The sequence below is a fragment of the Orcinus orca genome, chromosome 7, assembly GCF_937001465.1.
Source record: "Orcinus orca chromosome 7, mOrcOrc1.1, whole genome shotgun sequence".
Lineage (NCBI taxonomy): Eukaryota > Metazoa > Chordata > Mammalia > Artiodactyla > Delphinidae > Orcinus > Orcinus orca.
In genome coordinates, this window is record NC_064565.1 from 41907072 (window position 1) to 41929650 (window position 22579).

The 22579-nt window shown below is 41.1% G+C and overlaps 1 protein-coding gene and 1 long non-coding RNA gene across 51 annotated transcripts in view; one reads left to right on the forward strand and one right to left on the reverse strand.

The window, feature by feature from the left end:
* NEB (nebulin) overlaps window positions 1–22579 on the reverse strand; it is a 231171-nt gene that overhangs the window by 45469 nt on the left and 163123 nt on the right. For all 50 annotated transcript variants that reach the window (XM_049712452.1, XM_049712434.1, XM_049712443.1 and 47 more), the window contains 20 exons: window positions 22309–22413; window positions 21504–21608; window positions 21302–21406; window positions 17692–17799; window positions 15443–15556; window positions 14929–15126; window positions 14490–14594; window positions 13726–13830; window positions 13029–13136; window positions 11618–11725; window positions 10334–10441; window positions 9674–9778; window positions 9466–9570; window positions 8361–8459; window positions 7919–8029; window positions 4088–4192; window positions 3279–3383; window positions 2761–2865; window positions 577–681; window positions 317–421 (listed from right to left, as the gene is read on the reverse strand). In XM_049712452.1, the coding sequence (XP_049568409.1) occupies window positions 317–421; window positions 577–681; window positions 2761–2865; window positions 3279–3383; window positions 4088–4192; window positions 7919–8029; window positions 8361–8459; window positions 9466–9570; window positions 9674–9778; window positions 10334–10441; window positions 11618–11725; window positions 13029–13136; window positions 13726–13830; window positions 14490–14594; window positions 14929–15126; window positions 15443–15556; window positions 17692–17799; window positions 21302–21406; window positions 21504–21608; window positions 22309–22413 (2214 nt within the window). The remainder of the gene's footprint in view (window positions 1–316; window positions 422–576; window positions 682–2760; window positions 2866–3278; window positions 3384–4087; window positions 4193–7918; window positions 8030–8360; window positions 8460–9465; window positions 9571–9673; window positions 9779–10333; window positions 10442–11617; window positions 11726–13028; window positions 13137–13725; window positions 13831–14489; window positions 14595–14928; window positions 15127–15442; window positions 15557–17691; window positions 17800–21301; window positions 21407–21503; window positions 21609–22308; window positions 22414–22579) is intronic.
* LOC117195434 (uncharacterized) overlaps window positions 1–22579 on the forward strand; it is a 77549-nt gene that overhangs the window by 29659 nt on the left and 25311 nt on the right. The window lies entirely within an intron of this gene.

Genomic DNA, 22579 nt, shown 5'->3' on the forward strand with positions numbered 1-22579 from the left:
TTAATTGCTTAATTGTCCTGAAGTTGTCTCTTCAGTTGCTCAAAAATAGGTTATCATTTACATGAAATATATCACTTCCAGTCATGTATTATGATGTAACACATTTAGAAGAAAAATAAGGTTTATAAATTTGAATATATTTTTCTGTCTCCTGAGTTGAAGCTCACTTATTTAGCAATGAGCTTTATGACTTAAACATCCATACACAAGAGCTAAAATTTAGTCAAGTGTTTAATCAGTTTTTATGCAGTGTTTGATTTCGTTGTCATGTGGACATATTAATTCATATGTAAAAATAGAAGATTTCAAGACTCACATCACTGACTGCATCAGTGACTGCTCGATGGTGGAAATGCTCAGGGTGATCAGGGATGGACCTCCAGATTCCCAGCTGGCTCATGTAGTTCTCCTTGTATTTTATCTGTGGTAAAAGCACAAAGGCGGCTTTAACATCTTACCCAAATTTAATGTAAAAAAGTCCATTTGTCTCCAGAGAGTTTTAGGAAAGGGAGGATACTTTTAAAAATTATGGTGGGTTATTGAGCCCAACACAAGTAGAAATATATAGGGGCGTACTTTACTGATGTGGTCTGTGACTTTGCGATGATAAACGATGTCTAGGGCATCCTTCACAGTGTGGTATTTCCCCTTGGTCTTTTGAAATGTTTCTTTATAGCGTAGCTGGAAAGAGGAAAAGCACATGGATTATAACGAACTCCCAAGTTAAATAACTAAGCTCTTTTAACCCTGAACTCTCCTGAGTCTTATATCTCTTAAGTTCTCCCTTGAATAAATTTGGGAGAGATTAAAAACCTCTTTCACATCCTGGAAGAGAAAAAGGACATTCGGAGAAAACAAAAGAAATCTGCATAAAGTGTGGAGTTTAGTTAATGATAATGTAACAATATTGATTTGTGACAAATGTCCCATGGTATTGTAGGGTGGTAACAACAAGGGAAACTGGGTATAGGCTATAATGGGAACTCTCTGTACTATCGCTGCAACTTTCCTGTAAATCTGTAACTACTTAAAATAAAAAGTTTATTTAAACGTAAAACAAGCAGACAAAAAGCTCATTTGGGAGGAAAAGAAAAAAAAAAAGAAGCATAACTTTGTTGAACCCAAGACATACTAATGTATGTGGAAAAAGGAGAAAGATTTAGTTTCTAACTCCTGGTATTAAAAGCCTTTTCCATGGAGCAGTCCTAAAATTTTATTCCATTTCAATCTTTATCTTTGTGGTATTTCAAAGGTCAACAGCTCTGACCTTAACCTAAGAATATCATAGAAGTTTCATCTCATCTACACAAAATGAGTACTTCTCTGAGCACTCTGTTTTCAATCTCGAACGAATCTTTTCTTTTTTGGGTAGCTGAGCAAACACATAGTGAAGGAGGCCTTTAACTTTGTTTTTCAGATGGGTAATCTAAGACCCTTTAGCTCTACTTGTGGAGATAGCCACGGTAGATAGGCTAAATTTAATGCCACATACCAGCTGGACTATTTCAAAGGTTAGAGTTACCAGTATTGGTACTGACAAAGCCCTGGGGATAGGGCTGTCCAGTGGCGTATAATGAGCTCCAGGGGCCAATTTCACTGCGTGGACATCCCTGAGAAGTGGTGATGCAGAGCAAGCTTGGTTCAGATTAATATTCAACGGTAATCTTGACGTGATAAAGATGGGGTTGTCACAAGAAGACAAAAACTATCCCAGCAAATAGATTTTGAGGGTAGCATATAATTTTTTCAGCTTATATTTTAAGCAAACCGACATGGTCTTCTTCCAACTAGCAGACTCCTTTTAGCTGCAACTGAAAATTTCTGACAAAATTACGGAACTAAGATATTGTTCCAATTTGCTGTACACTTTCACAATTCTGCTTAGGGATTACTGTAACCACTTAAGATGCTTGAAATCCTAGAGTTATGTTGCTAAATTGAGGGTGAGGGGGTTGCTTGAGTTTTTGGCTGGGTTAAGTCCCAACCAGTCCTCCAGAGATCCTGGTTCTGGTAATAGGTGCAATGCATTCATAATTGGGCTCTGGGACACAAAACTGGTAAGGACTGGCCATCTAACCAGGTTGATTCATTTCATATCTTCATTAACAGATAATCTCATTACCGTTGAAAGGCACCCTGTCCTTGATCACGTGGTATGGGAAATGAAAGTCTGTCCCTGTGAATTCTAACAAACATGTCATTCACATGATTTAGGCGATCAAGAGGAGGAACAAACATTTTCTGAGTGTCAACTAAGAGCCCTGCACTGTGCTAGAAACGTGTATCTGTTATCTTGTTTAGTCTAATTTAATTATCACAATTCTTATCCTCATTTCACATATAAGAAAAGAGACTCAGAAGAATTAGGTAAATTATATGGAGTCATACAGCAGGCAAATCACAGCATCAGGATTTGAAACCGTGTTTGGCTGTTTCCAAGAACAACATTTTATGGATAAGCAACATCAAGTATCCCTAGGAAATGCCACCAAAGAATTAGAAGAAAGGGTCATATTTTTGCTTGGAAGAGCAATGAGAAAAGCAGTAGGTTTTCAGCATCTCTCAGCATTATTCTTAGTGACTTTGCCAAATGGTATTGTTTGTGCCTGTTTGTTTGGCTTTTGTGTTTTTGTTTCTTTCCCGATCTGTACTGTGGGCCAGGACTTTGAATTATGGATATGACTGTAATAGCTTATGCTTCTTAGGCATTTCCACTTCAGCTGCCCCATCACAATGAAGAGAGAAGGGAGGGATGCATACATCACTGGCATTCCAGTAAGCCTTCTTGGCTCTGATGAGGATTGGCGTATCTGGAACTGGAGTGTACTTGTCCTTCATCTTTTCGTATTGAATTTTGTACTTTTTCTAAGAAATAAAGATGGAAGAGAGAGAAATTTAAGTTCAAGTGTTTTCATCCCTCCCAATTCACAACCATGGAACAGATCCAGCCTAGGGACACACCGGATCATGCTCGTTAAGAGAATAGCTCTGCCTTCTGTTTCTTGATGCTGTTGAGCACAACTTCTAGAAATGAGCTCTCTGATCAGAGGCAGCAGGTGAAGGTTTTTTTTTAATTAATTAAATTTATTTATTTATTTTTATCTTGGCCACGCTGCATATCTTGTGGGAGCTCAGTTCATCACCAGGGATTGAACCCAGGACATGGCAGTGAACGAATCCTAACCACTAGACCACCAGGGAACTCCCAAGCAGGGGAAGGTTTTAGCAAAGGATTTGTTTCTTTAGCTCAGTGCCTGGGTGCTGAATTCCCAACTCACCTCACTGACCATGTCCTTCACGTCTTTAGCATGCTTCAAGGCTGTGGTCTGGTTTCCAGCATGATGATGTGGCCTCTCTTTGGTGGCAAGTTCAACATACAGATACTGAATGATAATAGGCACAACGTTATAAATCAACTATACGCCAATAAAAATTAAAAACAAAGAATAGGGATGAGATGTTACAGAGATAAAATACCCCTTATTTAGTATTCAGTCCTCTTTACTCATTTCTAACCCTAAGATGGGAGGGCAGTGTCTACTTGTTATTGTCCTGATTTTTTGTTGTTGTTGTTGTTATGTGTGTTTCTGTTTATTTGTTTCTCCCTCTGTCTCACATTAGGAAACACATATACGCACTCCAGTCATCTAACATTCCTGCTGCTGAGTGTGGTCTAGTCTAAATCCACGTGATAAAAAATGCTGATAGAAGAATGAGAGGAATTCTGATAGTCTTCAACGTATTTTTTTTTCATTTTTGCCTGAATGCATGAATTGTGGTTTCATTTATCTGTGGACAAAATATAGGTCCTATGGAATGAATTAAAAAATTTATTTTCACCACCTGGAATCCACAGACCACTCATCCAATGACTAAAGTTGTATAGACCTTAGAAGACATGGCATTACCTGCTCATGTAAAACATACCATAGTGAAGACGGCCCCAAAGAAAGCAGCTTCTTGAAGTTAAAGAGCATGAGGCTGCACCAGGACGACCAGGTGTGAGGGTCTGCTACTGACGGGAGTGGTCAGGCACACAGAACCACCCCCTGGGGCAGGTTTATGAATCTTCATGTGTGAATGTTACCTGACTCTGAAGCTTCTGCCCTCGCTTGGCTCTTGTAAGATCAGGAGTATCAGGGACTGAAGTGAAGATTGACTTCTGCTTCTTGCCTGCAGCTCTGTACACCAGCTGGACATAAAACAGTCATAACCATCATTTCTGCTTCATGGACACATTCTATGCTCTGCAGATGCCTTTATTGCTTACTTCAGAGAAAAAGCAGGGCCTCTCCCACTGCAGCAATCTCAGTTTCTGTCCAATAAACCAATACATTTTTTTAACCTCCTTAGCCTTCCTTTTCTTTTTTTCCTTGTATCAAAATTAGAGACATTCTGCAGCCTGTCCGAGTTCCAAGCCATCTGCTGTGTTCTTGTTCCCTTCTCACCTGTCCCTTCTAGGACCCTGTTCTAGCAGTTACCCTCAACCTTCCCGATGTTCCAGCCCTCTCCCTTCTTCTGCAAACAGACCCAAGTCCCTCCTCCCTTCATTAAGCCTTTTCCAAGTTCTGCCAATGGCCTTTTTCCTTTCTTTCACAACCAAGCAAACTATGTGTTTTGCCTTTTTCTCTCTTTTGATTAATTTCACAAGGCAATAGTTTGGCTTCCACCCAACCACTCCAATGAAGTGAATTGCATTAAGACTACCACAAACAATTACAATTGCTACATCCTAGAATGCTTTTCTGCAGCAACTGTAACTGCTCAGCAATTTCATACCTGAACTCTGTTCTCTGCCTTCCATTCCCCCATTCTCCCCTAGGGGGCCTCCCATCTTTCTAGCCACTCCTCAGCTTCCTTCTATGGTTCTGCACTCCCCCAAAGGCTGCTATTAGCTAGAGTTAAGGGTTGGCTCCTTTTACCCTATACATTCTCCTTGGGTAACCTCATCTCTACCCATGACCTCAACCATCAATTTGAGGTTGATGGTTTTCAAATTTTGTTAAATGGTTCCTTGATATCCTAGTCATGCAGGCCAGAAACTAGGGGAGTCATCCTAGACCCCTTCTCCCTCATTCCCACATCAAAATGGTCATGAATCTTGGGCTCCTAACTTTGTGATACTCCTTAAATCTGACCTTCTCCTTTCCCACTGCCATGGCCCTAGTTCAGCCTCCTGTATTGTTTCTTTCTACACATCCTTAAGAGCCTCTAAACCACCTTCCCAAATCCTCTATTGGACACTTCACATGGCTTACCCATCTTTCACAAGCCCAAGAAAGAGATTTTCTTAGAGTTCAGATCTAATTAGATGTTAATGCTCAGATCTATCCTGCTCAGAAATAATTCATCAATGACTTTTCATCAAGTCCAAGATCATTAATATATCACCCACGAGTCTTCATAACCTGGCTTCTTCTATCCCATGTCTCCAGTCTCATTTCCCAACAGTCTTCCACACTCCCCATGTGATATTTGAAACTAGTCCCAGTTTCTAGAACTCATTATGGCCAATTTCCCATACTGTGCCTTCTACCTAGAATTTTCTTCCCACTCTTATCTGCCTGGAGAACTCCTGGAGACCATACTGTCTTGATCATTCCTATAGGATACCATTTATCATATTGATGTCTGTTTCTTCCCAGAGATTATGAGCCCATAGAATGCAGGAGCTCAGTTTTATCATTCTTTTATCACCTCATATTTAGATAGAAGATCTGAAAAACAGTAGTCCTCTAATAAATATCGAGGATATTTCACATAATGAGGTGAACGAGAAAGTCTAAATGGATAACAAATAAATCCTAATCATGGATAAAAATGCTGGTTGAACAGATAAAATGTAGGAAATAAATAATATGTATATACACATGTATGTACGTGTCCATTTCTTTACATCTAAATTATATACAAGTGCAAGTTGAAACAAAATATAGCTCATCTGCTTAGGGCTGTTTTTGGTGTTACCAATGAAAGAAAGGAGATAAACAAAACAGAAGTTTACTGTTTCTCCCAGGCTAAATTTTTGAATAAATCAAATCGACAAAATCATAGAATTTTATGGCTAAAAGAAGCCCAAATCATTACCTAGTCCAATTCTCTAGCTCAGGAAATTAGGGTGTTAAAGTTGTGAATTAGAAAAAGTCACACAACAAATTGGAAGTAATTCTGGAACTAAGACCCACCTCTCCCATGCCATTTCTACGATTCCCTTTGAAGTGTATTTCCCCTGTACTTAGGTGTGCATTGTTTATACTCCTTGGGACAACATCTCTGCTTCCTAGTACTACAGATATATATGTGTCAAGAATCTGCACAATTTAAAGACAAGTCAAAAGTCAGTAACTTGAACTTTTGGCCATCAAACTTTTCACTAAGCCAGTGTTTCCCAAACTCACCTGATCCTAAAACCCCCTTAGTAAGAACAGATTTGCAGGCTCTACCCCAGACCTTCTGAATCCAGGGTAGTAGCTCAAATCGGTATTTTCTCAAGCTCAGGTCATTCTACCGTGAGGCAAGTGTGAGAGAAATTGCACTACTAAACAATATCTATTTTTCTTCCTCAATGTTGTTGCATAATATGCACAAAATCCCAACAGGAATTGGGAAGAAGAGAAATTAAAGTTTTAGATAATTCTGAACCCAGACAGCTGAGAGAAGTAAAGGTATTTCAAAAGATGCCAATAAGCACTTTAAGTTACCAAACAATTTTTAATTAGTTAATTATTGGCTGGAGGAGAGATGTGATACTTTAAAGCAGTGGTTTCCAACACTGCCTGAATATTAGAATCATCTGTGAGGCAGCTAAAAATATGCAGATGTCCAGACATAGAGAATCTAGTGTGGGGCTTGAGGTTGGAGCCCACTCAAGGGTAGTTTTAAAATATTTCAGAGATGATTCTGATACTTAGCCAGCATGGAGAGGCACCTTTACTGAGAAGAAACCCCATACTCATTCCTATCTGAGTGCTAGCACTGGTTGAAATAACAGAGGGAAGTGCTCAGGAAAGCAAATGTGCTCAATGTAGCATTTGTAAGAGCTGAAGAATGAATCATCCTCTGCCCTGGCTCACTCCAAGCGCAGGAGGCTGCACATCCTCTCCACTGAGGACAACGCTTGATTTGCCAAGGCTTCTTTAAGTCTAAGGACATAAGTGATCCCTAAACAGCAGCCATCAGAGTTATTAAGCATGGGGAGTCAATGAGGTGGCCTGACAGCTTTATGGAGTCCGATAAATGAGGTCACAAAACAAACTGAGTTGAATGAGAATGGCCCACTGGCCTCTAATAGAAGCAACCATTTACCTTTGTGGGATGCCCTTACCTTTAGAGAGCACATTTCGTCCTTGGCAAACACGGACATCTGTTATGGCGCTATAGGATACACATCTAAATAAGATGGGGGGCCATCCCTCAAGGGACCAACGTAGGTGAGAGGATCAGATCTATGCACAACTAATGGCAATAAATCAGGAGCCTGGGTGCCAGGTGGGGCAGATGAAAATGAAACTAAGTTGTTTGGAATTTCCTGAGTGGGCAGTAGAGCAGAGAGCCATTGAAAAACTTTTCAAATTGCATTGCCATGATTAGGGTTCCTGACAGCAGGAATTAACGAGAGAGAAATTTTTGAAATAAATTCAGTTTGGAGACAACAATAGTCTAAGACAGAAGGACTCTCTAATCTATAAAATCATGTAAACTCTCAGCTGTCCTAGTCATAGGTAGGGCAAGTATCAATAGTCTCATCTTATTAAAAAGGGACAAAATAAGTAAATTGAGGCAAAGAGAGGTCAACTGACTTGTTTAGACAGGGTGGCCACTCTGTAATTAAAGGCAGAAGGGAGATTTTGGCCCAATATAATTACCTAAAAAAAGATCGCTAGAGGAAGGAGGCCCTTGTGGTGACATGTTTACTTACTTCACTCAGATGTGTCTTCAATTCCTGCACTTTTCTGTATTCTGGAGTGTCAAGCACCACTTTGTATTTGTCTCGCATCTTCCTCGCATTATCGGTGTATAGGTAATTCGACTTAAAAAAACAACAATGGAAATACAAGTTGATTAATCACTTCAGGAATTGCATGTCATGGTCACACGTTGTCTTTCACACGGCTGGCATGTGCAAGCCACACTGACGCTCCCTGTGTCCTGGAGGTCTTCCCAAGCAGGATCAAAGACAACCGTCATTTAACTAAGCTCATTACCTTTTTTAGGAAGCACAGATCATCTTGAGTGGGTCATGACTTTCTCAGTGAGTTAATGGCAAATTTCCCCTTAACAGAAGCTACAGACAGATTCCTCTTGCCCAGCTTTGTGAAGCTGTGCAGGAGGAGCTGCGTGTTGGGACGGTGTGCACTCACCCAGAGCTTCCGCAGGTGCCGGGAGCGGACCATGTCAGGAGTGTCATACAGGAAGCAGCCCAGTCCCCTCAGGATCTGCAAGTCTTCTTTGTATTTAATCTGTGTCACAAACATAGAAATATAGCTGGTCATGAGCAAATATAAATCAAGAATAAGACAGAGTAGTGATACTTTTTTAGTGATGGATCTTTCATTTTGGTTCAACACATCCACCCTGTACTCTGAGTTTGCTTGAACTCAAATGAGTCATAGGTTTAAAAAATTTTTTTTAACTTATTTATTTATTTATTTTTTGTTGCATTGGGTCTTTGTTGCTGCACTCAGGCTTTCTCTAGTTGCGGCGAGCAGGGGCTACTCTTTGTTGCAGTGTGTGGGCTTCTCATTGTGGTGGCTTCTCTTGTTGTGGAGCACGGGCTCTAGGTGTGCAGGCTTCAGTAGTTGTGGCACATGGGCTCAGTTGTTGTGGCTCACGGGATCTAGAGCACAGGCTCTGTAGTTGTGAAGCATGGGCTTAGTTGCTCTGCGGCATGTGGGATCTTCCCAGACCAGGGCTCGAACCCGAGTCCCCTGCATTGGCAGGCAGATTCTTAACCACTGTGCCACCAGGGAAGTCCCATAGGTTTTTAAAATTTAAATTGCTAACCCTGAACTGAGAAGAGGATATGGATATTATTTTATTATTATATGGATGAAAAATACCATAGATTAAATGGAGTGGTATTTTATGAGAAGTAAACATTCAAGGAGAAAAAAAAATTTCAGCAGGAAGTAGCTAAAGTGGGTGGGAGCAGGGGTAAGTAGGAGAAAGATACTAAACATGACCTGGACAGAGGCCACTTGGAGTGAGGAGCTGGTAATGATTTGGTGTTGAATGTAGAATGGTGGTCAGCCATTCTTGTATCTCCCAAGTGGTCCTCTTACTACTATTTCCATAGCTGGGGAAATATGGGGTCCTGTTTCCACACTGCTTTACCTCCAAGTTCTTCACTCAGTTTAGAAGTTTACTCAATGCAAAAGGCTGCTCAAAGACTGGTTGGCTTACATACTGAGAGCAAGCCTGCCTCTTGGTAAAAGTCTTCCAGAAAGACCCGTATGAGATGCTTACATCACTGGTGATGTCTCCCACGTAGCGGCAATGGAGCACTTGGGGTGTGTATGGCAGAGAGATCATGTGGCCTTGCATCTTGAAGAAGTCTGATTTGTAAATCAACTACAGGGAAAAAAATGCCCATAAACACATAAATTAGAGACCGAATGGTTGACATTCATCCCTGGGTTCCATGGCCTCCCCTCTCTCCTAAGAAAATACCCACCTCGCTGACAGCTTCTTGTGTCTTCTTGACTTGGCGGATTTCAGGCGTGTCGGGAGTTGTGTGGATCTTGTCTTTCAGTTTGTGGTACAACTGTCGATACAGTCTCTACATTGGAGGGAAAACCATTCCAGATGGTTAGTGTAGGTTGATGAGGGCATCTATACACTAATCAACAATCAAATACTGTACATGTTTAAAGAGCCATGAGAAGTGAGATTAAGGATACAGAAAATGATTGAAATTAGAAAAAATAGAGAGTGATATTTATTTTGTTTGGGTGAAGAATTTTGAGCACAATCTTTACACTTTCTATCAGATGGTTGGATAGTAGGGTTAGATATTCAGACCAATAGTTTATGTAGAAAACCAGGTTCATGAGTCAGACTAACATGCAACCTTACTTAAGATTTTTGAATACAAATGTCAAAAGAAGGAATTAATTTGCATTATAATCTATGGATGGGGTGGGTCTCTACAATGGCATTACCAAAATAAAAAAAACATTGCCACAGGATATCAGTATCAAAATGGTGACAAAAAGGATCTCCTTACTCCTTGCTGATGTGTTAAGTTTATAGCTGAAATACAATTAATTCTTAATGCGTTTCAAACAAAACCATGGTCTTTGAAACTCCTCCACAGAATTAACATTTACAGTACCTCGCTGGTAACGTTGTTGACCCTTCGGACATTGACAAATGGGACGTCATTGGGTCCAAGGGTATACCCATTTGCCTTCATGTGTTCATAAACTTCTTTGTACTTGAACTGCAGACGCAAAGTGAGAATGAGATCACTGATGGGTGAACAGAGAGTAAGCGTCACATTTCTCAAATGGAAAAGGGCTGTCGCTTTCATTTGAAAATTAGTCTCTAAGCATTAAGTCTGAAAAAAAGTCATTGACAAAATTTTTGTAATAATCTGAGTCTTGAAAATTATTTGTTGGCTAGTAAAGCCAGGTCCAGAAAGGAATACAACTCAGGGTTGCCTAGATTAAATCTGTTTGTAAGTAGGTATGCAAAATGCAAGAAAAACCTGTATTTTTAGTCCCAATATGGCTAGGAAATTAAGAAATGCAAAGCAGAAACAAGAGACTAATTGTAAGACTGATGGATGAATGGCTTTATAGACTATTTAAAAAATGATGTTAGAAGATTAAATCTGTGACTCTGCTTTGGAAACCATATTATTGGGCCACAGACTATGGGACTTTGCTGGTCAGCATGTTTGATTCCCAGGACTCTGGAGGGAAATGTGGAATGAAGAGCTCATTCTTCAACTGATGGTTGGTTTGTGGGTATGACCTGAAGGCCAGAGTCACTGGGATAGCCTACGCTTCTTCAGGCCTTGTTCACCAAGTCCGAACCTGACACTAGTGGGAAAGGTTGGTATCAGAGCTAATGCCTGGGCAATGCTCTCAGGTAGTGAGAGTCTAACTACCCCTCTGAGATTTCTATGAAATGGGCACAGAGGGTAAGTAGTGGGGCACGTATCAGAGCGTTTCCTTTCAAAGGAACATGCGGTGATGTTGTATCTTCTGCAATGAAATGTTGCAGAAGGAAGACAACATTAGTGCTACACAGCAGTGGTGCATGTATGAAGTTGCATTTCCAGTAGAGGGCTTGGGATAGTTCGGGATGCTTCTGTGCTAAGGCCAAAAGAAGTGGAGGCATCATGGCAGCCATGGTTGCTAAGCCAAGGTAACTGAGTGATGCAGATACAACCACATGAAAATCCTACGCTAACCCGCTGGGCTACCCAGGCACTGCCGAATTGCAGGAGCAGCACCCCTAGAAAACACACCGTCTCCCCTTCCCTGCTCCCATCATGGTATCATGTTGAAACTTCAGGGTGTGATTAGGGGGATGAGAATAGACTGTTAACAAATATTAGCGTCCTCCTTCCCACTTTAAGCCCCATCTTAATGAAGAGGAGACCACTCACATAGCTGCTCATGTATCGGGTGTCCTTGGTGTGTCTGAAGTGAGGGGTGTCAACTGGAAGCCTATATCCAGTGGGCAGGGAGTGCAGGCCAGCTCTTCGGTACAGATTCTGCCGGGACAGAGAAGAGCAGGTTAAATGGGAGCTACATCAAATGACTGATCTAAGTTAAACAAGTCAGATCCAGGTTTTCAATTTGATACTTAGTGTACTTACACTCATTGAATTGATTTCAAGAAGAAATTAACTAAATTCTAAGAGTCAAGCAATGAATCAAATTACTCTTAACATATTGCTTTCAAAAAAAGAGCAATGAGTGAAGGGGTTTATAGAAAATAATTCTTCGGTGTTTCTAAACATATGCCTGGTTGACTGCAGGGCAACCAGCAAGAATTTGGGAAAAGTAAATCGGCAGCTAGTACCACCTCTGTGGTTAACCCTACCCTTAGCTGATATTCAAGCCATCACCAATCCCCGAGATAGTCATAATTGTAAGACGCATCTTTGGAAGCCCCCAGGGCCCCATAAATACAGCGTCTTGATGTTAGGCTGTCAGGTCAGGAGGCTCATATTCCTGGCAGAAGGAGGAAAGGAGTTTCTGTCTGTGATTTGAAATAGTCTGTCTCTCAGGGGAGCTAAAGGAGTAAGAATAGTATTTAAAATATTAAAAACCAAATTACTTTTAACATTCAGTATAGGATAGTAGCATTAAAGGTGAGAGCAAAGTAGCACCACCAGATAACAAAGAACAGGGATATTAACTACGTGAGTGGAATCTAGTTTCCTTCTCTTCTGAATTCCAATAGTAATTTCTAGCTTTATCTCTTATTGTATGGAATAAATAGTCTTTTTTTTTTTTTTTTTTTCAGTACGTGGGCCTCTCTCACTGCTGTGGCCTCTCCCATTGCGGAGCACAGGCTCTGGACGCGCAGGCTCAGCAGCCATGGCTCACGGGCCCAGCCGCTCCGCGGCATGTGGGATCTTCCCGGACCGGGGCACGAACCCGTGTCCCCTGCATCGGCAGGCGGACTCTCAACCACTGCGCCACCAGGGAAGCCCAAATAAATAGTCTTTTATGATTATATGCCTTGTCTTTGTCATCTTGTCTTGGATTTTAAGCTTTTTGAGAGCAGAGATAGTAGACTGACCCTGTTCTATGTAACTTCTGTGCAAGCATTGCTCCAAAAATGCCCATTGCTTGCTCTCAGACAAGAGGGAAGACAAGCAGTGCACTGTTTTTTGTTTTGTTTTGTTTAGTTCATGTGAATGAAACAGGCTTTACAATTTACAAGGTCAGGATGTAAATTGTAAAGGCTGAGGATGCCCAAGCCAAGGCCACTTCTACAGAGGCCTGGCCCTCGTCAGCTGAGCCCTGGATTTCTGCTGGGCACTCTGTCCAGGTCTCATTTCTCACCTCACTCTGGAGCTTGTATGCATGAAGGGCCCGGTCCAGATCCACAGTTTTTGTGGTTGGAGCCACTTTGCCTCTGACGCTGTGCACGTAGTCATGGTGGTAGACGGCCTGGGTACAGAGAGAAGCAGAGTGAGCTGTGTGGACTACGGCAGCAGGGTTAGAAAGAAGCAAAGTAAACACAAACCCAAGTCTCCTATTATAAAAAATAATAGCCTTCTCCCCTTTGCCTTGGGAACTCTATCTCATATACTGTGCTTTGTCCACCAGGACCACAGCCAGGGTTTGGACCCCACGCTGAAAAATCAGTGGAAGAGTCAGCTCAGGCACAAGAAGAGGAAGAATGGGCATTTTACCACTACCTATTTTACCACTGTTGTGGCCTCTCCCGTTACAGAGCACAGGCTCCAGATGTGCAGGCTCAGTGGCTATGGCTCACGGGCCCAGCCGCTCCGCCGCATGTGGGATCTTCCCGGACTGGGGCACGAACCCGTGTCCCCTGCGTCGGCAGGCGGACTCTCAACCACTGCGCCACCAGGGAAGCCCTAAGAGCAGACTCTTAAGTACTTTCTAAGGCACCAACTCTGATTTCCCATTGAGAAAAGGCCTGGCCTTGCCCTACTTTGGTTTTCCCCACTTCTGCTGGAGCAGTGGCCCTGTCTTTACTCTCCCAGCAGTAACTTTCCCAGTGGGCACTTACGTCACTTAGTTGTTTCCCACTTTTGACAGCCTGAACATAGATGGGAGTGTCAGTAACCAACTTGTAGTTATTCCTTGTTTTCTGCACATGAGCTTTGTACTTGATCTGCCGAAAGGAAGAAAATAAGCCTGGGTTAGACCATTCATTATATTACAAATTGCTGGTTTTCACAGAGGGTTTGGTTGCTTTTAACTCATGGCATTTACATGTACATTTACATCCATGTAAATGGCATTTACAACAGACTAACATGCACTTGAATTTTATAACAATCGGCGTAATCAATGCTTACAGTCACATGGATCTTTCAGAGTCTTCTAGGAGGCTTGACAACTGCTTTCCTAGGAATGTTTAAGCTTTCTTCCTGAAATCTTGATTATAGTATTACTTTGCCTATCTAATCCTCTTTACAAATAGACCCCGTCTATAGCATCAAAGACTCCTAACAAACGAGTTTTTTCTCATAATGAGGATTATATGTGCATTAATATATCCAAAATAGTTCAGAAGGTGGCGAGAAGAGCCAGGGGTCCCTTCTCCACCAGAGGACAGTGGGACAGCTCGTCTGCATCGTTTGCACTCCTGAGAAATGGGCGCTCTGCTCCTCAGAATCTTCTTCCAGCTCAGCCATCCTCAGCACCACTTGAGACGCAGCTGGGTGTGACAATGTCTATACTTTACATACTCTCCCCTTGACGCTAGACTACACAGAGAAGGAAACACACTTTAAAGAGCTGAAAAAACAAAAAACAAGGCAAACTCACATCATTGCGTAGATCGTAAGCATGCTTGGCGTGGAGAATCTCAGGAGTGTCCCAGACGTAGCAACCAATGCCTTTCAGCCAGTTGAGATCATCCTTGTACACAATCTAGGGGATTGCATCAGATGGAGGGGGTCAGAAAAAGAAAACTTTACTGTAACTTTAACACCAAAGACGTGGACACCCTCGGGACCCAGGATGACCCTGTGGAATGAAAAGCAAGACATTATGCCCTGAGGCTGTGGGTGTCCTGGAGACATCAGCGTAGAGCCCTGCTTCCAGGGATGGCCTCGAATTCCTGACAGACTTATGGGTGTATCGAAAAGCGATACTGGAAGAGGGCCGAGCTGAAGAATCAGGTGAAGAACGAGGTGAGTCAGTCTCTCTTCAGGGTGGGCGTATGGGCCTGGGGAGGGGAGATCTTCATAAGCAATGGGCTTACGTCGCTGATCTCGTCTGTGACCTTCCTGACGTGACTGTTGACTTGCAAGTCGGGGTGGCAAATCCACTCGTGGAGGTGAAGGCGGTAATCGATCTCGCTGACTTTCTTCTGAGAATCCTTAGCGGTAACCATCTCTACCATGTCGGGCACCACGTGGATTTTCATCTTGTTCTTCTCATAAACGGATCTGTACAGGCGCTGTGAAGATAACGTAACATGCCAGTTACACAGGTAATTACGCAAGGAATCATGGTGATACGTGCCTTTCTTAGACACCAGAGAGGTCAGGGGAACCAATTTACAGCAGTTGGTTGGGGGCAGGGTGGGGACTGGAAGTTTCTGACACTTTCTACAGATTCATGGCGGTGGGGGAAGCAGTATGGGCTGAAAGAACACTTAGCTTCCTCACACGTGCATGGTCAACGCCATACGCGTTGTTGAACAGAACATGTTCTGATTTATAGTTCGTGGCTCCGTTACTTGACTTTTGAAGCCAGCCTTTGGGGTCACTTACGTCGATGTTAAACTTGCCAACTCGGAGGCACCGTGCTGTGTTCAGATCATCTTCAACACTTTTGGGTAAAGTATAAAGAGCTTTGAACTTTTCATATTCTTCCCGATATTTGTTCTATAGAGAGAAAATACAAAGGAAGAAACACGGTTTTGAAGAGTAATGGATCTGGATTGTTAAAAACACATGAGACTTAACAGAAGGACCCGACTCTAAGATGGGCCACTTTGGGGTCAGCACTTCTCTGAGCTTGTTTCCTTGTCTGTGCCCACAGGCAGAGGTGGCACAGCCTGCCTCCGGATTACCTGAGGATTAGAGCAGACTGTGTGTAAACATTCTTCAGGTACCGGTTTTAAAACCCCTGTACCAATACTGGTACTTCTACTGTTACCACAACTACTTTTAAAGATTATGTAATTTTTAAATGATCTCTTTTGTGATATTGGTTTTGTTTTTCTTAACCATAAGTGAAAGATGAAAAATGTACTCAGGAATTTCTTTGTTTTTTAATAACTGACAAGCCTGATGCTTAAGAGACTCAATCCTTGAATTTCAGTTTCTACAAGGTTTTCCAAAAATACAGTGCAACTAACTTCTATGGGAAAACCAACGTCTAGTTCTTAAGCCATATTGCTATTAATTAATGCTTCATGATTTCATGAATTAGGAAGTAAGGCCCTTACAGAGGCTGAGATCCAATCTCCTAGCACATGATAAAATAACAATGCTCTCACAACTCAGAGACCCATATCTCAGTTAAAAAAAAAAAAAAAAAAAAAGAAAGATGGGAGTATATATGTATATATATATACAGAACTCCAGTAAAGCCCTTCACTGACTGGAAACTAAACAAAATTCCCATCAGAATTTTCTGTAACATTAGTTCACATACTCCTTACATCTAAGCTATTTTTCAATTATAAAGGAGATAGTATTCTGTGACTTTTTTCATGACTAAAGGAAAAAGTCTTTGCTGAACTTTCTGAATCCTATCTACAAAAATTCTCTTCCCAAATGAAAAGCTTGCTCCTTTGGGCTAGTCTGTTTGCAATCTTCCAAATAGAGTTGGCTCTGGGAAAAATCATTTAGATTTAATTTTTCCTCTGGGTAAAAATTAAATTAATTCCATATATTGTCTAACAACGTCTTTTTCTAAACTATGACTCTCTAGGCCCATTAAACAGTAGTGAAATCAGTTTCCTGGGTCATTAGCATTTAAGTGAAGAGAATAGAATTGAAAGATCAGGATGCACTGCCTTTAGTGTAGTGATAAGTACTCTTCTGTAAAATGCTTATAGCAGAAGGCACTCACAAAAACTTCAGTTGTGTGTGTGTGTGTGTGTGTGTGTGTTGACTTGCAGTACAAAATAAATCTCTCAGTGTGGGTCATGGTCAAAAAAAAGATTTGAGAAATACTGATCTAAAGTGTTACATAAAATGTTCATAATTAAGAAGTAAAAGTCTCTAATAGAAGTAAAGTTTCCGAAAGAGAATTAGGCTTATTAGAACTGCAGTGAAGGTTATAGGGAATTTTACAATAAGAAGTTTTACTTAAGAACATATTAGGCATAAAGGGTTAAAAGTGTTAAGGTTTTATACTATACTATATTTAAACAGCTCATGTGATTTAGGATTTTAAAAAAATTATGTCTATACCTAAGAAAAGTTCTGTTTAAAAAAAACTGAATTTCAAGATTTTTAAATTTTTATATTTCATAGTGATAAAGATAATAATTTACTTTTAAATCATGTATTTGGGTCTGGTGCAATAACTACCACATTCACTGTCTTTTTTTAAGGGTACAATTTATTTATTTTTTATTTTTTTAATTAATTTTTATTGAAGTATAGTTGATTTACAGTGTTGTGTTACTTTCTGCTGTACATCACTGGTTTATTTTTTATAGCAATGTCCACATAATTCTATTAGAAAAGAGTATTTTGTATGGCATATTATGTCCTCTACCTATTCCCATTTCTGGCTAAAATAGAGTGTATCCATCCATGTCATTTTCAGGCAGGCAGCCTAAAAGGTCACATCGCTGTCCTTCATGTAAGTGCCTGTGACTCTCTCTGGACTTCAGGGCCCTTGAGAGGAAGCATAAGTGCACAGACTTTGTGATGACCAAGTGTCTGGAGTTATTTGCTGGTGTTCAACACAGGCACAGGAATCAGCCAGAAACATTTTGGAAGTGGAGGGCAGGGAAGGGTAAAGGGTGGTGGGAAGGTTATCATATCTGTACTTGACTTACATGGCTGGCCAGATGCTTCTGGTTCTTGACGTGTGTCAGGGACATGGTGTTGGAAGGCAGGATATAGCTGGTGGCTTTCACTTTATCCCAGGCCTCCTTGTACAGGTTCTATAGGGGTTAAAAATCTTCTTGTGAACACAGAAAAATGCAATCTGGCTAGCTTCCAGCCGTGGATTTTTCCTCTGTTTTTGTCCTTCTCAGACATTCCCTAGCAATCCCCAGATCTTCTCACTCTGTAGGAGCCAAGTACTCCTAAGTGAATAATGGGTTTAATGTCATGATCATAATTTCAGAGTCCATTATTTTGTTCTCTACCATAGCACTTATCACAGTTTGACAGTTATCAGAGGTTTCAATGCCATATTCATTCCCTCATAGGTCTAGGATTCCTGGAGGATGAAAACCGCTAACATTAAAATATATATGAATATATATATATATATATATAAAAAGATTAAAAAATGTTTGTTTCCACTTCTAGGTATTTATTTACCCAGGAGAAATAAAAAGTTATGAACACACAGAACCTATATGCAAATGTGTATAGCAGCTTTATTCATAATTGTCAAAAACTGGACACAACTCAGATGTCCTTCAGCTGTGAATGGAAAAACAAACTGTGGTTTGGAATATTGCTTTTGCTATAAAAAGGATAAACTACTGACTTAGGCAGCAATGTGCGTAAAACATAAATGCATTTTGCTAAGAGAAAGAAGCCAGACCTAACGGCTACATATCATATACTGTGATCACGTTTACGTGACACTCTGGAAAAGGTAAAACTATAGGGACAGAAAACAGCTCTGTGGATGCTAGGGGAGAGGAGAGGGGCAGCAAAGGGACAATGTGGAGGTAACACAGAATTTTTCTGTATCTTGACTATAATGGTGAAAACATGACTGTATGCATTTGTCATAAGCCATAGTACTACATACCACAGAGTGAAATTTACTGTATGCAAATTAAAACAACCAATCAAAGAATCAGCCAGAATGGGGGAGGTGACTAAAATGGAATACAAACTGTAGCAAATAAATCTGATTGTAATACAAATGTATAACAAGACTACAGTGAAGGAAGTGGCGAAGAAAACAACTGACTTAAGTAAATTTGGAAAATGGTAACTTGACTGGATACTCTAAGGCTATAGGCAAATATAACTGCACACGATATACCCTACTCTAGGGCTTCCCTGGTGGCGCAGTGTTTAAGAATCCGCCTGCCAATGCAGGGGACACAGGTTCGACCCCTGGTCCAGGAAGATCCCACATGCCGTGAAGCAACTAAGCCCGTGCGCCACAACTACTGAGCCTGTGCTCTAGAGCCCATGGGCCACAATTACTGAGCCTGCGTGCCACAACTACCGAAGCCCACGCGCCTAGAGCCCGTGCTCCGCAACAAGAGAAGCCACCACAATGAGAAGCTCGCACATCACAACGAAGGGTAGTCCCTGCTCTCCGCAACTAGAGAAAGCCCACACGTAGCAACAAAGACCCAACGCAGCCAAAAATAAATAAATAAATATATATATTAAAAAAAAATACCCTACTCTAGTTAGTAAATTTGTTTCTCACAGGCATGTGTTAGATATTCTGAAAATACTTTATGTGGATACAAGGGTTGCACAAATAAGTAGATATATCATAAATAATGAGAGTCAGGCTTTTCACTGGAAAGGAAATAGAAAGTCACAAGTTGGAAAAATAAGTTTCACTTAAGGAAAGGGTAAAGGATAGAATGAACCCTGTGGTGTTTAATTGCATTGAAGGTATCAGTATGGACTCATGATTTTAAAATATAGATACAGTTAGGTAAGTACAGAAATAGATACAGATATGTATGCATACATGGGTTAGTATACATGCATATATTTCTAAGCTCTGTCCACTTAGAGGGCCTAGGAACAATGACATCCTAGTAGTAATGAGCACACTTAGTGCTTAAATCTTGGTTCAAAATACCGTTCTCCAATAAAATAAACTGGGATTTCTTAGAGAGGTGGTTGATTCCAGGTCTGGAACAGGGAAAATACAGATGAGCCTGGAACATCTTGTGGTGCCAAGCAGTAAGGAAGTGCTCAAAAAACACGTGATTGGGTGTATCAAGGGGACACAGGAGTCACCCTGAAAGAGCTCCCCATAGCAAAGCTGAAACCATTTGAGTAACAAAATAAATAACAATAATATTAGACTCTACCATAGAATAAAATAAATACCCATGAGCCATGGGTATTGCCCATGTAAGCAAACCAACAGTGGAGAAGGAACAGCTCTTCCTTACAGAAGAATTCCAGTTAATAAATGTATATAGAAGAAAAAAGGGAAAGAGAAAATCACTAGTAGGCATATTCCACAGTAATAATTCTTGCAGGCAAGCTCCATCAATGGATGCTAAAACACATGAGAGAAAGTATAAGGACAAACAGGATATTTGCATAGCCCCAAAGGATCTCCTCCAAGATATTTATTAATAACAAAGGTAACACTAGTAACTTTACAGTGGAGCATCTCGGCAGTGAGCAACTTAACCAAGTGATCAAGGTCATCACAAGTTACTGACATTATGTACCACCTGCTATGGTGTGCTGAGAAGGGTGCATCAATTCTGTGTTATTTTTGCAAAAAAAAGAAAAGGGCATACCTTTAATCTAATCATGAGAAAACATCAGATAAGCCCAAATTGAGGAAAGAATACTAGCCAGTTTTTCTACAAAATAACTGGCTAGTATTCATCAAAAGTGTCAAGATGAGAAAAAGACAAGGAAAGATTGAGAAATTATCAGATTAGAAGAGACTGAGGAGTCACGACAACAAAATGCAATGTGGGATCCTGGATTGGAATCTGGCACAGAAAAGCAGGTTAGTGGAAAAAGTGGTGAAGTCTGGATAAAGCCTATAATTAACATTGTAACATTGTAACAATGTTAATTGCTTAGTTTTGATAGTTGTACTATAGAGAAAAGTACGAGGAAATTCTCTGTACTATTTTTGCAGTGTTTCTGTAAATCTAAAATTAATTCAAAATGAAGTTTAAAAATGTAACCAGGGCTTCCCTGGTGGCACAGTGGTTGAGAGTCTCCTGCCAATGCAGGGGACGCGGGTTCGTCCCCCGGTCCGGGAAGATCCCACATGCCGCGGAGTGGCTGGGCCCGTGAGCCATGGCCGCTGAGCCTGCGCGTCCGGAGCCTGTGCTCCACAACGGGAGAGGCCACAACAGTGAGAGGCCCGCGTACCGCAAAAAAAAAAAAAAAAAAGTAACCAATTCAGAGGCAGGAAAAAAAGTGTGCCTCTGTTGGTCTGTAAGTCACTGGCCAAGGGAGAAGCCACGGAAAAACAAGTCTAGGGTCAACAAAGAAGAGCTTCAACAGTACCTGTCTGCAATAAGGAAGGAGTTGGTGAATTTGTGTCAATTGCATGAAATAGAACAATATTCAAATTGGGGCTGATCTACTTGTAACTATGAGGACTTACAAGATAAAGTAGGAATTTAAAGGTCCGGGAAAAAGATTGGAAAGACCTTTGGGGGTAAGGTTGTCTGTCCCTTTTCATCTCTTATTGTCTATAAAGGTGAAAAAGGTAACTCAAATACAGAGAAAAGAAAGAGAACTCACACTGCTATACAGATCCTTCAGATTCTTGGTTCTGTCATAATCCACCGTTTCTAGAACTGTCGTGTATTTGTCTTTAATCTGATGATAATTTTCTTTATATTTCACCTACAGACAGAAAGGATGGGTTATTCTTTTCTATTGTTTGACAATATGTAAAGACAATAACAGCTTGTCCTGGGAGAGAAGTACAAGGAAGACACACCTCACTGGCATTAATGCCGCTTTGAAGAGCAGTCACATAAAGCGGTGTATCTGTGACCAGGTTATAATTTTTTAGATTTTCTTTACCTGCTGCCGTGTATTGTATCTGTGAAGAAAAAGAAAAGTCACTGAAAATGGTAAAATGCAGGTCTTCCATCAGCTTTAGCAGTTTGTGCCTACTTAGATGTACCTTTATTTCTGGGTTTCTGCTTTAATCCTAACAGAGGATACGTTGTACAGTTTGAGACTTTGCATGGCTGTCAAAACTAACAGTTTCTCTTGACCAAGAGTGGAGTCTAGATCTTTGCCACGTCCCTTCTTCCTTGTGTTGTTTTTCCATGCCTATACTCCATCCCTGACAGCAGCCCCTCAATTTCAACATTCCATTAGTCTGCCCTATCCAAGCTGAATTTCTGCTGGGAAATTTCCCAAATGTCTACTTTTTACTTCAAGATTTAACTATTTATGGTCAAAGTATGCATGTGCATTCTACTCCCTGCCAGTTAACCTGATCAACTAAGGTGTAGATGCTTGAGAGTAGTTCACTCTGAAACACCTCCCAGATAACTTTCTGCTGTAAATGTCTATAGCCTTAAATCACAGGAGAGACTCAAACTGAGGAAAGCCAGCACCAGAACAGGCCACCAGAGAGGTTTTATTGGGCAGGGGCCTTTGGTTCCCTTAGATCATGCACTGTCAAAGCTGCTTTCTCTGGGGCACAGGGACAGCCTTGCTATCACTCCACTGAGAGCACCATGGAGCCCATCAATCCACGGTGAGCTAGTCCCTCTAAGAAGATGGCTCACCTGACTCTGGAGGTCATATGATTTCTTGGCATGGAGGATCTGGGGTGTATCCCAAACGTAGCATCCAATGCCTTTCAGCCAATTCAAGTCACTTTTATACACGTTCTGCAAGAAAGAAGAAACTGTGAAAGGTGACAGGTACTAACTGAATTTACAATCGAGCATTTGATAATTTCCTATCAGCCCTTGGCTGTGCTTAGTACTTAGCAGTCATAGGGTGGGCTTCTCAACACCTGGAAGGTCTTTAAGGCCCTGGCCTAAAGAAGTTTAG